The sequence below is a fragment of the Lynx canadensis genome, chromosome A2 (assembly GCF_007474595.2).
Source record: "Lynx canadensis isolate LIC74 chromosome A2, mLynCan4.pri.v2, whole genome shotgun sequence".
Taxonomy (NCBI): Eukaryota; Metazoa; Chordata; class Mammalia; order Carnivora; family Felidae; genus Lynx; species Lynx canadensis.
The window spans coordinates 7,426,107-7,440,251 of NC_044304.2; the positions used below are offsets into that span (position 1 = coordinate 7,426,107).

The following is a 14,145-nucleotide window of genomic DNA, read 5'->3' on the forward strand; positions in this document are numbered from 1 at the left end:
AGGGGGTGCCTGGGTGGCTCATTCAGTTAAGCGTCTGACTTTGGCCCAAGTCATGATCTCACAGTTCATGAGTTCAAGCCCCGCATTGGGCTCTGTGCTGACAGCTCAGAGCCTGAGGCCTACTTCAGATTCTGTCTCTCTTCCTCTCTCTCTCTGCACCTCCCCCACTCGTGCTCTCTCTCTCTCACTCTCAAAAATCAATAAACATTAAAAACAAATTCAAAGGACATATCTGAGATGGGTTTCAAAGCAATCCAGTTGGGGGAGAGTTTACAGGGGTACAGATGAAAAGATGGCCAGCTGATAACTATGGCCACTGGGGGACAGGTACTTGGTGTTCATTTTACTATCCTGGCTAGTTTTGTGTATATTTGAAGGTTCCTATAAGAGTAAGTAGACAGGAGCTCTTGAGAAATGCTCTTCGTGAATATTTAATAAAAAAAACTGCAAGATGAAAACCTATGCAATGTGGAAGTCAGAATTGCTAAATTAGGGGCACCTGGATGGCTCAATCAGCTAAGTGTCCAACTCTCGATTTTGGTTCAGGTCATAATCTCATCGAGCCTCACATCAGGCTCTGCAGACAGCATGGAGCCTGCTCAGGATTCTCGCTCTCCTTCTCTCACTCTGCCCCTCCCCCACGGTCTCTAAATAAAACTTAAAAAAAAAAAAAATTGCTACATTATACCCTAATTCCATTCCTGTTTTACCAGAAACAGTTGGCCCCAAGAAAAGGTGGTGGTCGATTCATTATATACTGACCCCCTTGAGAAATGAGATAGGATGGTGGTCTGCCTGGTAGTTTGCCTTGTAATCCTGGGGCTAGATGAAACTTCAGCTGTTTAAAGAAAAAAGAAACAAAAAAAGCCACTATGAATAAAAAAGTTCACAGAAAAGGTGCAGTTCTTTGGCATTACCAAGATAGCACAGAGAATCAGGTTCTGAAGATTAAGTACCCTTCTCTTGTTCTAACCAGGAACAGTCTTGATAAAGGTAGCAATTAGCACCTGCCAGTTTGCTGAGCCATGTTACTGGAGCTCTTATTGGAGGGGCCAAACCCTGAACCAGACAAGGAAACAAACTCTCAGATCATCAAAAGATAAAGTGGCCAAGAACCCAACCTGCACTCAAGTCCCATGCTCTTTGAGTTTTAAAAATTCCAGAAGAGCTACTTTGACTACAAATTGGGAAGGAGTCTATACATTTAGCTTCAACAGGCATAGAACTTAGAAACAATAAGTATTAATAACTCCTGTTACCTTATACAGCGTAAGTTTAGCTGTTTTGGGATCTAATGCTCGATATTTGGTTACAGAAAAAAATCTGAAGAAGTACAGCATATACATCTAACCTAGTTAGGAAGTATAGACAAGAAACAAACAAGGAAGTACCGCCCCAGGGGACCTATGGCTCCAAGTCTGGTACCGTGTAAGGGGACAGCCAGTCTCCACCAAGATGAAAGGAGTCAAGGAGTCTTACACTTTGTCTCTCCGTCGGATTTGCTTCTTCTGGGTGTGTAAAGTTTGGAAACAGGTTTGGGGGATTTGTTTTCCTCTGCCATTCCCACTCTGCGGTCCTCACCACTTGTCTGGCTCCCGTTTTCTAGACATCCATTCACTTCCCGACTGAGAGCATGAGCTCCATTCTCCAAGGATAAATCTTTATTTAAAAGGGATTTGACTTTAGCCAGGTAGCCCTCCTATAGCAGGAAAGGATAATTTAAGTAGCAGTGAATGCAAACACGTGGCAATAAGAGAATAAGGAAACACGCATTTCCTTTATAACTATTGGGTAACAGGGAGAGCTGGGGAGGATTCTGCCTCCCTGGTCACACAGGAGTTAACACGGGAGGGGATGTTTCCTAGACGCCAGGATGTCAAGAAGTGACTTACCTCTGATAATTCTTCTTTATGTAATTTGGTTTCCAAGTCACATAACTGATTCTTTATTTCTGTTTGCAGAAATTCATGCAAGAGATTCAATTTCTCCTTCACACATTCCTAAGGGAAGAATATAGGTTTAGATGTCCTCAAACTCCCGAGTTACTAACTAATGGACTAATACACAGATAATTAAGCTGCCTGATCACAAAATAACCGAATGGCAGGCAATGCTGATTCAGCCTTAAAAAACTGAATATTCACAAGACACGTTTGTGATGGTACAATGTGATCTTAACAAATGTATCTCCAGAGTGGTGAAAAACGAAAGGCTAGATGTGGGACAGAGACCTAGAACAGTGTTGTAGGAAAAACTGCGCTTTTGAGGAATAAGACCAGGATAAGTTACAATTCAGAACTGATGGTGTGGAACCTAGACTGGGAAACTTGTCAATGAGTTACCAAAAATGAACCAAATTAGCAGCACATTAAGAATAATATCTAGGGGCGCCTGGGTGGCTCAGTCGGTGAAGCGTCCGACTTCAGCTCAGGTCATGATCTCACGGTTCATGAGCTCAAGCCCCGCATCGGGCTCTGTGCTGACAGCTCAGAGCCTGGAGCCTGTTTCAGATTCTGCGTCTCCCTCTCTCTCTGACCCTCCCCCATTCATGCTCTGTCTCTCTCTGTCTCAAAAATAAATAAACGTTAAAAAAATTTTTAAGAAAAAGAATATTTAGGTTATCCTTGAAACTGGGGATAAGCCAACTCCAACTTAAACTTTTATTGAGCCACAGGGGCACCTGGGTGGCTCATTCAGTTGAGTGTCTGACTTTGGCTCAGGTCATGATCTCCTGGTTCAGGAGTTCAAGCCCCACATCAAGCTCTGTGCTGACAGCTCAGAGCCTGGAGCCCGTTTTGGATTCTCTGTCTCTGTCTGTCTGTCCCTCTCCCACTTGGGTGCTCTTGTGTGCACGCTCTCTCTCTCTCTCTCTCTCTCAAAAACAAACGTACGTGAAAAAAAAATGCTTGAGGCACAAAGTGTCTGTCAAATAATCACATTTGGTAATAAAATTTAAGATGGGGATTACCTTTTCTGTAAGGCTATCTCTTTCCAAATCTTTGAGCCTGTGGGAAGAAAACAGGGGAGAAAGAAAGGCTGTTAGGCAACTTTGTTTACTTTAAGAATTAATACCACAGTTTTAAAGAACTTTGGAAATAAACTGGATATATATGAGTGTTAGAAAATATATATATATGTGGTGGTTTTCTCCTCCTCCTGAGGTCCTCAAGTCCTGCTAGAATGCCTACAAAGTCATTAAGAAGGCTCATGCAACCTGAAGGAGGTCGCCCTCTTTAGTTTTTCAGTTTTTCTTCTTCACTTTTTCTGAAGCTGAAGGGCTAGAGGAGTTTGAGAGAACAGGTGCTATTTCCAAAGGAACTGGGACAGTGGAAGCAGCCCGCACAGTTGGGGTCCTCCTGTTCACGGACTTACAGGTGGTCTCCCTCCAGTTCTCCTGGCAAGACCCCAAGGAAGGGCACACCACAGGGTGGCCAGCGTTGGAGTGAGTAGACCAAGGCCACAAGACGCTGTGGGGAACAGCCAGCTAACATTCCCAAAGGCTGGGGGGATGTGGGGAGGGGGGGTAGGCAGCATTCTAATGAGGAACGTAAGCATTGGGGAAGTAAAGGCATCTGGGGCAGCAGGGGCGCCCACACTCAGGGGCAACAGATGGGAGCGAGAAGACTGGCTGGCACCTCACCAAAGATCTCTCCGTTTCGAGTGTCTGTACCTAATCTCTTAGGAGTGCACACTGGTCAGGAGTTTGGCTGGAAAAGCACAACCTGATTTGATTATTGAGGATTAGCGTCTTGCCTTTTTTTTGGGGGGGGGGGGGCAGTGGCAGGAGAGAAGAGGAAAGGAGCAAGAGCAGAAGACACCAAGGAAAGAGAGAGGAAGAAACAAGCTGTGGTTCCTAGCCTGGGTGCCAGCTGTAGACATGGGAGGAGAACAGGTCTAACCAGCTTGGTTAGCATCTGTCACTGGAGAAGAAGTACCTTGTGCAGGGACCAGGCCTTCATCATCTCTGAACCCTCCCACTCAGCACCTGTACAGATGGCATAACCCGTTATCTATCACCAGCTGAAAGGGCAAGAACAGGGCTCTCCCAGGCTGGTTTTTCCAAGGGCAAGTGTGAGCAGCAAAACCAGGAATGCAAGCAACAGGCTTTGCTGGACTAAGGTCATACAGTGGCTGCTCCAAGTGCATGTGGACCCCGACTCTAGCTTTGATCCCCAACACATCTATGGGTCCCTGTTATGCCAAGCCCTATTCCAGGCAGTGAGTTGGGTAACTGGATGCAGGGACTGCCGGGCAGGGACCTCCTGACCTGCGTGGGTCAGGAAAGGTCTTTCTATAGTATAGACAAGACTGACTGCAGATATGGTGACAGTATATACTATATATATTATACACACACACACACACACACACACACACACACACACACACACACTCCTTGCATGTAACCCCTTCCAGGCCAAGTCATTCTACTTTTTTTTTTTTAATATGAAATTTATTGTCAAATTGGTTTCCATACAACATCCAGTGCTCATCCCAACAGGTGCCCTCCTCAATGCCCATCACCCACCCTTCCCTCCCTCTCACCCCCCATCAACCCTCAGTTTATTCTCCATTTTTAAGAGTCTCTTATGGTTTGGCTCTCTCCCTCTCTCTTTTTTTTTTTAAACATTTATTTATTTTTGAGACAGAGAGAGACAGAGCATGAATGGGGGAGGGTCAGAGAGAGGGAGACACAGAATCTGAAACAGGCTCCAGGCTCTGAGCTGTCAGCACAGAGCCCGACGAGGGGCTCGAACTCACAGACCTCGAGATCATGACCTGAGCCAAAGTCGGCTGCTTAACTGACTGAGCCACCCAGACGCCCCTCTAACTTTTTTTTTTCCTTCCCGTCTTCTGTTAGGTTTCTCAGGATCCACATAAAAGTGAAAACGTATGGTATCTGTCTTTCTCTGTATGACTTATTTCACTTAGCATAACACTCTCCAGTTCCATCCATGTTGCTACAAAAGGCCATAATTCATTCTTTCTGATTGCCAAGTAGTATTCCATTATGCATAGAAACCACAATTTCTTTATCCATTCATCAGTTGATGGACATTTAGGCTCTTTCCATCATTTTGCTATTGTTGAAAGTGCTGCTATAAACATTGGGGTACAAGTGCCCCTATGCATCAGCACTCCTGTATCCCTTGGGTAAATTCCTACAGTGCTATTGCTGGGTCATAGGGTAGATCTTAAAAATTTTTAATTTTTTGAGGAATTTTCCAGAGTGGCTGTACCAGTTTGCATTCCCAAGTCATTCCACTTTCAAAGTAACCCAGGTTCTGGGAGAGCCAGATGAGAATAGCTACACAACTCTGTATGCACAGCCTGAGGTACACATCCCGCTACAGGAATGGAACATTGGACTTCCCAGTCATCCCACTCACAAAACTGTGGCAACACACAGCCCCTTGATCCTCAAGTCAGGCATTAAGAACAATGCTCAGCTGCCTGTGAAGCCCATCAAAGTACCCTCTTCACCAATGCTGACAACCCCTACATCTGGGCACGAGACAGATCTGTGGGTCTAAATGCTGTTGACCTCTCCTATGAACTGGGATTGTCTAGCTTGGCAGAGAAAAACCAAAAAATCTTCAGAATACCAAAAATGTCATGCCCTGCGAAGACTGGATTTAACCTGTCTGGCCCCAGAGAGGAAGGTTAAGAGCCCAGGGCAGGCACTGAGGAGCCAGAGTGGGGCAAGGAGGAAGCTGGTCAGCGCACCTCCCCTGACACCCAGGCTTTCACCGGAGAGTCCATCCCTTCCCCGGCAAAACCGATCACGCCACCACACATCTGCTTTACATTCAGGGCCAGGAGGATCAGAAAGACGTGAAGGACCAGGTAGAATACTCAGAACGGCAGCCATGTTATGAGATAAAACTTTAGGTCCCTTCCAGCCCAAGATCCCATGATTCATTTCTAGTTGCTTCCTTCATGCAGTAATCCTAGAAGGGAAATAAAAACGTATCCAGGTCCCTGGGTGGCTCAGTCAGCTAAGCGTCCAGCTATTGACTTTGGTTCAGGTTGTGATCTCACGGTTCAGGAGATCGAGCCCCACGTCGGGCTCCACGCTGACAGAGTGGAACCTGCTTGAGACTTTCTCTCTCCCTCTCTCTCTGTCCTTCCCCTGCTTGCACAAGCACACTCGTAAATAAATAAATACATTTTAAAAACGTATATCAACAACTGAAGGAATAAAGCAAATACAGTTCTGAGGGCTTCTGAAGAGCAAAGGTCTAAGAACACCATCAGGAAGGACTGGCCCAGGGGAGTGGAGAGGGCTCAGTGGGAACGGAGCAGGGAGACCTGCCCAAACAGGGAGCTGGCTCGGGGTACACCCAAGAAACCCACAGAAGTCAGGCTAGTGCCAGTCTGAGGGAGGCAGGCAACACCAGGCTAAAAAACTGATTTTCTTCCATAGTTACACCACTGAAAGAACCATGGGGGGAGGAGGAACCCAAGACATCAGAGCCATGTTTTAAGAAAATTAATCTGGCAAAAATACATGATGTAGATTAGACAGGAAGAGATTACGAGATGTTAAATCACTCCCTAACACCCTGAAACTAGAAATGCTGGTCTGAAACAGGATTTGGCAGCAGGAATGGAGAGCACGCTAGAGAAGTTACAAGAGGCAGAATTAACGGAGTTTTGTAACTGTCTATGTGGCAGTTGGGGTAGGGCCATCTGAGACAGTATCTGTGGTAGGCAGGATAGTGACCCCTCCCAAGAGAGATGTCCATGCCCTAATCCCCCAGAACCTATTAATATGTTGCCTTACCTGGCAAAAGGGACTCTGCAGATGTGATTAAGGTTAGAGCCTTTGAGATGGGCAGATTATCCTGGATTAGCCAGGTGGGCCCAAACTAATCACTTAAATCCTTAAAAGCAGAAAAAAATCCCAGCTGCATTTCGAAAGATGTGACTACAGAAGGTTCAGAGAGAGATGTGACAGGAGAACCGGCTTTAAATATGGGAGGAAGTGGGCCATGAGCCAAAGGATACATCACCTCCAGAAGCTGGGCATGGTTAGAGCCAGCAAGAGAAGAACGACCTCAGTCTTACAACCGCAAGGAACTGAATTCTGCCAACTTGAAAGAGGAAGCAACAGATTCTCCCCTAGAGCCTGCAAGAAAGGAATGCAGCCTGTGGACACTTTTGCATCCAGGGAGACCCAAACCAGATTTCAGACCTACAGAACTGTTAAAACAGATGTATGGGTTATTTAAGCCACTGAGATAACTGGTTATGGCTGCAACTGAAAACGAATACTGTATCAGAAATTCAGGACATTTTGGTAGGGAAAAAGTAAAAAAGCCAGGAGTTTGAGGAGTGATGGTTCAATGAATAGCAGCTCTCTAGATGGCTATTCAGCAGCTAGAGATTAAAAGTGGCTCTCCTGAGAGAGATATCAAAACTGGAGGTAGTCCGTCCTGCTGACAGGCCCAACTGCTACACAGAAGTCCTAGGACTAGGGGAGCCTGGGTGGCTCAGTCGGTTAAACAGCCAACTTCGGCTCAGGTCATGATCTCAAGGTTTGTGGGTTCGAGCCCCGCGTCAGGCTCTGTGCTGACAGCTCAGAGCCTGGAACCTGCTTCAGATTCTGTGTCTCCCTCTTTCTCTGCCCCTCCCCTTTTCGCAAGCTGTCTCTCTCTCCCTCTCAAAAGTAAATAAACATTAAAAAACAAATTAAGGGGTGCCTGGGTGGCGCAGTTGGTTGGGTGACCAACTTCCGCTCAGGTCATCATCTCGTGGTTTGAGTTCGAGCCCCGCGTCGAGCTCTGTGCTGACAGCTCAGAGCCTGGAGCCTGTTTCAGATTCTGTGTCTCCCCCTCTCTCTACCCCTCCTCTGCTCACGCTCTGTGTGTCTCTGTCTCTCGATAATAAATAAATGTTAAAAAATAAAATCATTTAAATAAATAAATAAATAAATAAGTAACAACAACAACAAAAAAGTCCTAGGACTAGAAGAGATAAGGGTCCAAGAATGAAAGAAAAATGATTAAGGGGGTTGGCGGGGGGATTGATGAAGAAAGAGCATCCCTGGTAGTAAACAGCATCACAAAAGCCAAGGATAGAAAGGATTAAAAAGCAAGATACTGAGAGATGAAAAAGGATAGATCACCACCTCAATCCTTAATAAAAGAATGCCTGATCAAGGGTAGAACTGGGGGTGCCTGGGTGACTCAGTGGGTTAAGAGTCCAACTCTTGATTTCAGCTCAGGTCATGATCTCGCGGTTCAGGAGATCAAGCCCCGCATCAGGCTCCGTGCTACTGGCACGCAGCCTGCTTGGGATTCTTGCTCTTCCTCTCTGTCTGCCTCTGCCCCCCTCTCTCCAAATAAACACACTTAAAAAAAAAAAAAAAAGAGTAGGACTGGATACCTGGCACAAAAGCTAAGGTGGCAGAAGGAACAAGTCCAGACCACCAGACAATTCTATAAGCAGCCAAGCCAAGATGAAGGTTGGAATGATTAGCAGGAATTTACATCATCTCTGAATGGCACTCACCACTACACGAGCATCTGCCTCAGTATCAGATGTGCATGTTGCTGCACTAAATTATGCTCCCCTGATGGAAATGACACACACAGGTGACCTTGTGATAAGCAGCACGGGTCTTCTTGCAGGTGCTACCCCGCCACATTTACACCTATCAGCCGGGCGAGTCTTCATAACGCCCAGGGGCAGCGGGTAGCGCCACACCATTTTACAGATAGAGCACCAAGAGGTTAAACAACTTAGTCCTACAGCTATGGTAGGAAGGATTTGAACCCCAGCAGTCTGCACCTCTAGAATACTCCTGCAGAGAACTAGAAAAGAGAAGTCCCAGGGCATCTGGGTGGCTCAGTCGGTTGAGTGCCTGACTTCAGCTCAGGTCATGATCTCACAGTTCGTGGGTTTGAGCCCTGCATCAGGCTTGTGCCGACAGCTCGGAGCCTGGAGCCTGCTTCGGATTCTCCCTCCGTCTGCCCCTCTGTGCACGCGCTCTCTCAAAAATAAATAAACATAAAAAAAAAAAAGGTAAGTCTATTCAATACCCACTTAGTGGGAGCCATGGAACTAGAGCTAAGAAGTTGAAGGGCGCCTGGGTGGCTCAGTCAGTTGAGCATTCGACTTCGGCTCAGGTCATGCTCTCGTGGTTTGTGAGTTCGAGCCTGATATCGGGCTTGCTGCTGTCGACACAGAACTCACTTCGGATCCCTCTGTCCCCCTCTCTCTCGGTCCTTCCCCCGCTTGTGCTCTCAAAAAACATTAAAAACAAACAAATAAATAAATAACATTTTTTAAAACCTGAAAAACAGCTTAATCTAATCACAGAATGGCTAGCAGTTAAAGAGCTGTCACAATTACGAAAGCTAATCAGAGTTGTGCAAAGGAGGTTGCTATAATCAATGTGTGAATCCAGGCTTCATAAAAGGGGAAAGTCTGGCATGCATGCCTTTCAGAGTCTACACAAGCTACAGATACAGTGAACAAGGCAAACGAATCACCATCAGCTCCAGGTTTGGAAAGGCAGCATGCGGGTGCACAGACAGAATTCAACACCCTTCCTATTATGGGGAAAAGGGATGGTCTTTCTGAGGACGGTCTTAAGGATGAATGGACAGTAGCCAGCCTAGGGAAGGAGTAGCTAGAGCTCAGCCTCACACCAGCTGCTCTGCAAGGTCTCAGGCCCTGAGAACCTAAAAGGAGGTCTGTATGGCTTGTGAGATGAACACAGGATGAGTGACGCAAGTGGACAGGGATTCTGAACTTCAGGACCAGTGCACCAGGCAGTGTGTGGGGCAAGGAAACCATCAGATCCAACTTTTTTAAGAGGATCACAGTTTCCGCTGCTAGAAAAGCCTTGAGTGGCAACAGGAAGACCAGTGAAAGAATTCTCGCTTTTCCTGTGCAAATGGTGGTTTCGACAGAGTAAGAAAAATAAGTAGAAGAATGTGGCTTGTCCTAAAAAGGCAACATTTTTAGACTTGGGGCATAGTATACTTCAAAAAAGAAGTTAAAGACTTAAAAACCCAGACATTGAAAATTCTTTCTGATATATATCTAATGGAACTGCATGTTTAAAAAAAGCAGCTGACATGGGGCACCCGGGTGGCTCAATCAGTTAAGCATCAGGCTCTTGATTTTGGCTCAGTTCACGATCTCAGGGTTGTGAGATCGAGGCCCGCGTTCTGAGAGTGGAGCCTGCTTAAAATTCTCTCTGCCCCTCCCATGCTCACCCTCTAAAAAAAAGAAGCTGATATATATACAAGTAGAAGTGACAAATGCAGGAGGACCAGGCCTAACTTTGTTCTTAGAGTATTCTACTGGACTTAGAGACCTCCTGTGTTATAAATCATACTTCTAATTCTCATAGATAAAGAAGTCGTACCTCTATTTACAAGTCTTTTAAGGGAGTGTTGAATGCCATGTTTATGTGTGGATTTTGTACACTGAAATTCAAAATGTAAGAAAAGCTGTTGAGTCACATGAGACCATTTCAATGTCCACCACGTGGTCTAAGGCAGAAACACCAAACCACACCTACAGTAAGCAATTCTAGTTCAAAGTAATATGGAACCCAGGGTGAATGGTGGATTGTAAAACTCACCTAAGAGCATTCAAATTCAGCCAAGTACTTGCACTGGCCCAAGACAACCCCCAAGCCAGTGGCCTGTTCAAAGACCCTAGTTGAAAGGAACGGTTTTGGCAAAAAGCAGACATCAGCAGGAATCCTTGCTTCCTCTTGATGAACTCCTGCAGCACCCACTCTAAAGAACTCTTGAGGATTAAATGAGAATATGTCAAGTTTTGTATACAATTGACTGGCAGAACTGAAAAAACAAAGTTGGCTTAGCCAATAACAATGCTAACAGGTGGGCGTTTATGTCTCGGCATATTCTCATTTCATCCACTATCCATTTCGAGCCCATGTCAATCTAGTCCGCACCGATAGCTTGTTCATGACACTCGCCCCAGGTCAAACAAGCCAGTGGAGACGGGAGGTCTCACCATCAGAGTAAAGAAGATCGGGCCCAAACGCCTCTAGGTTGGGTCCAACATCATGAAGCCAGGGACTTCCACAATTCTGTTTACATTCTAAGTCATATCCCTGGAGACTACAGGTAAGGCTTCTTGGGCAAGACACACCCCCTCTTGTGCTTAAGAAGTGGCCTGAACCTTAAATACCTGGTAGGGAGTCCCAAACACCGCCCCCACATACACACACACATACACACCTCCAACTCCAAAAGCCCCCATCCGACTGGCCAGGATCGACCATAGGAAACCGGCACAGGGAAATCGGGCAAAGGCTCAACCAGGCTCACAAATCCGGCTGAAGTGTTCAGGCCTGGGCGAGGTTCCCGGGACTCGTGTTCCAAGGGGTGCAAGTTTTCAGGAGTGAAATTGGAGCCCTTTCACAAAGGGGAGCCCAGTGTTCTGACCCCCCCAACCCCCGTGCACAGCAGCCTAGCAAGGCTTCCTTGATGCCCGCTCCCAGGCACAGATTTACTGGGAAAGGCTCTTACAGCCTTCACGCCGCCCGAGCCCCGCTTCTGCGCTGCGCGGTGGGGGTTCCTTCCAGAACGTGACTTCCCCGGCAGGCCGAGATGGAGGAAGCCCCCCAAGAAAGACGGGGCTCGCAAACCTGAGCCGGCCGCGCCCGGGCCCCGAGCGGCGACGTCTGTCTCTGGAGGCCGCCATCGGGATGCGCTGCGCCGGGTGCCAAGGGGGGCCCCCCGAAACGCCCCCCGGGGACCGGACCAGCTCGACCCCCCAAGCGGGCCGGGCACCGGAAGTGGAGGCCGAAGTGCCCGGGCCGAGGGGTGTCCTGAGGCCGCGGGCTGCCCACTTCCTGCGCGAGCCGGCCGGCGGCAGGAGCCAGGCCCGTGGCTCCTCTGGGCTGGCGATCCCCGAGGAGAACCCAAAGCTCGCTCCACTTTGAAATCAGGAAGGACCCCCAAGTTACTAGTCACCAGGGAACTGTGAAGGGCCTCGGCCCATTTTGGCGCCAAACGGCCAGGGGTGCGCGCGACCGGAAGTGCCACCCTGCCCGCGCCAACCGCCGCCGAGCCGTCCCGCGCATGCGCGCCCGTCTGTCAGCGGCAGCCAAGGGCTACCTACAGGGGAAGCAACCCCCCCCCACCCCCAACGCCGTGCCACTTCCCCCTCACCCCCGATCCGAGTTCACGGACCCCCCACAGCACCTACCGCCTACGGACATCATCGGGCAGCGAGATGGCCCGGGAAGCCAGCGTGGGCACCCGGGCCGGGGCGGTGCGGGCAGGCATCTTGGAAACTGCAGCAGAGACCGCGGCGGCAGAGGCAGCCCTGGCTTTTCGCGCGGAAACCAACGGGGAGGGGCGGCGAGCAGAGGCGGGGCGTACCATCTCGGCCCGGGCGTGGGGGAAGGCGGGACATACCATAGGGATAGAGGCCATACCATGTGCCGGCAGATGGAGCGGAGCGGGTCGTGCACAGGGGCCGCGCATGCGCGAGACCGGCGCACACCCCCATATGGAGCAGTGGGCTCGTCCAAACTCCGCTGTTTGCTGGGAGCCTTGCTTGAGAGGTTCATTCATTCATTCTTCCTAGCATGCTGGGGATAAAACAGGGAGCGTCGGGGTTCCAGCATGTGGGCTCTTGGGATTGTAACTGAGGACTTGAAGTCAATTCCATCTATATGCTCACTATAACGACCTTGGACAAGTCTCCATTTCCTCATCTTTAAAAAGGTGCTAATCGCAGAAAATCTTGAGAATGCACAAACTATGTAGGATCTCCCGGCGTGGGGCGGCTCAGGCCACTTCCACAGCCTGTGTGTTTAAAAAAAGCACCAGAACTTGAGATAGTCTCTTCAACAAATGGTGTTGGGAAAATTGGGTATCAATATGCAAACAAGTAAGGTTGGATCCTTACCTTACACCATTTAAAAATTAACTCAAAATGGATTAAAGATCTAAATGCAGATTTAAAACCATAGAACTCTTAGGAGCAGGGGGGAGGGGAGGAACAAAAGAGGAGGGAGGACAGCTTCACAACATTGGATTTAGCAATGATTTATTAGGTCACCAAAGCACAGGCAACAAAAGCTAAAATAGATGGGACTGCATCAGATTTCATTTATGCACAATAAGGGAGTCAACAAAGTGAACAGGCAACCTACAGAATGGGAAAAAAATATTTGCAGACCATGTATCTGATCAGGTGTTAATATCCGGAATAAAGAGCTACAATTCAACAACAAAAAAAGACAAACTGATTTTCGAAATGGGCAAAACAGGGGCACCTGCGTGGCTCGGTTGAGCGTCCAACTCTGGATTTCAGCTCAGGGTCGTGGGTTCTGTGCCGAGTGTGGAGTCTGCCTAAGACCCTCCCTCCCTCCCTCCCTCTCTCTCTCCCCATCCCTCTCTACCTCTCTCTCTAATAAAAAACATTAGGCATCCAACTTCAGCTGAGGTCTTGATCTTACAGTCCTTGGGTTAGAGCCCAGCATTGCACTCTGCACTGACAGCTCGGAGACTGCTTTGGATCCTCTGTCTCCCTCTCTCTCTGCCCCTCTCCCATGCTCTCAAAAATTTAAAAAAAAAAAAAAATTAAATTAAAAAAAAATTTTTAATGGGCAAGGGAGGGGCACCTGGTTTAGTTAAGCATCCGACTTCAGCTCAGGTCATGATCTCACTCAGCTCAGGTCATGTGAGTTCGAGCCCTGTATCAGACTGTGTGCCCACAGCTCAGAGCTTAGAGCCTGCTTCGGATTCTGTGTCTCCCCCTCTCTCTGCCCCTTCACCACTCACGCTCTCTCTCTCTCAAAAATAAAACAAAAACACTAAGAAAAAAATTTTTTAACAGACAAGGGGAGCCTGGGTGGCTCAGTTTGTTGAGCGTCCAACTCTTAATTTCAGCTCAGGTCATGATCTCAGGGTTCACAGGATGGAGTCCAGCCTGCTTGGGATTCTCTCTCTGCCTCTCTCTCAAAATAGACATTTTTTTTTTAATGGGCAAAAGATTTGAATAAACCATTACCTAAAAATACACAAATGGCCAACAGACTTTGTGAAAAGACACCCAACTTCACTAATCCAGGAAATGTAAATCAAAACCACACTGAGAAGTCACCTCATTCCCATTAGAATGACCACTATAAAAATT

General features: G+C 47.8%; 1 protein-coding gene across 4 annotated transcripts in view; it reads right to left on the minus strand.

Annotated features, from left to right (window-relative positions):
• DNMT1 (DNA methyltransferase 1) overlaps window positions 1-12,352 on the minus strand; it is a 46,807-nt gene extending 34,455 nt beyond the window's left edge. Inside the window, exons 1-5 of one of the 4 annotated variants that reach the window (XM_030299903.2) lie at window positions 12,205-12,352; window positions 2,969-3,005; window positions 1,893-2,000; window positions 1,480-1,699; window positions 763-838 (exon numbers count right to left, since the gene is read on the minus strand). In XM_030299903.2, coding sequence (XP_030155763.1) covers window positions 763-838; window positions 1,480-1,699; window positions 1,893-2,000; window positions 2,969-3,005; window positions 12,205-12,284 — 521 coding nt within the window. In that variant the 5' untranslated portion in view covers window positions 12,285-12,352. Of the gene's footprint in view, window positions 1-762; window positions 839-1,479; window positions 1,700-1,892; window positions 2,001-2,968; window positions 3,006-11,231; window positions 11,427-11,641; window positions 11,725-12,204 lie in introns of those variants that run through there. The other 3 variants (XM_030299904.1, XM_030299905.1, XM_030299906.1) reach the window with 3 other exon arrangements.
• Between the last annotated feature and the right edge of the window lie 1,793 nt (window positions 12,353-14,145).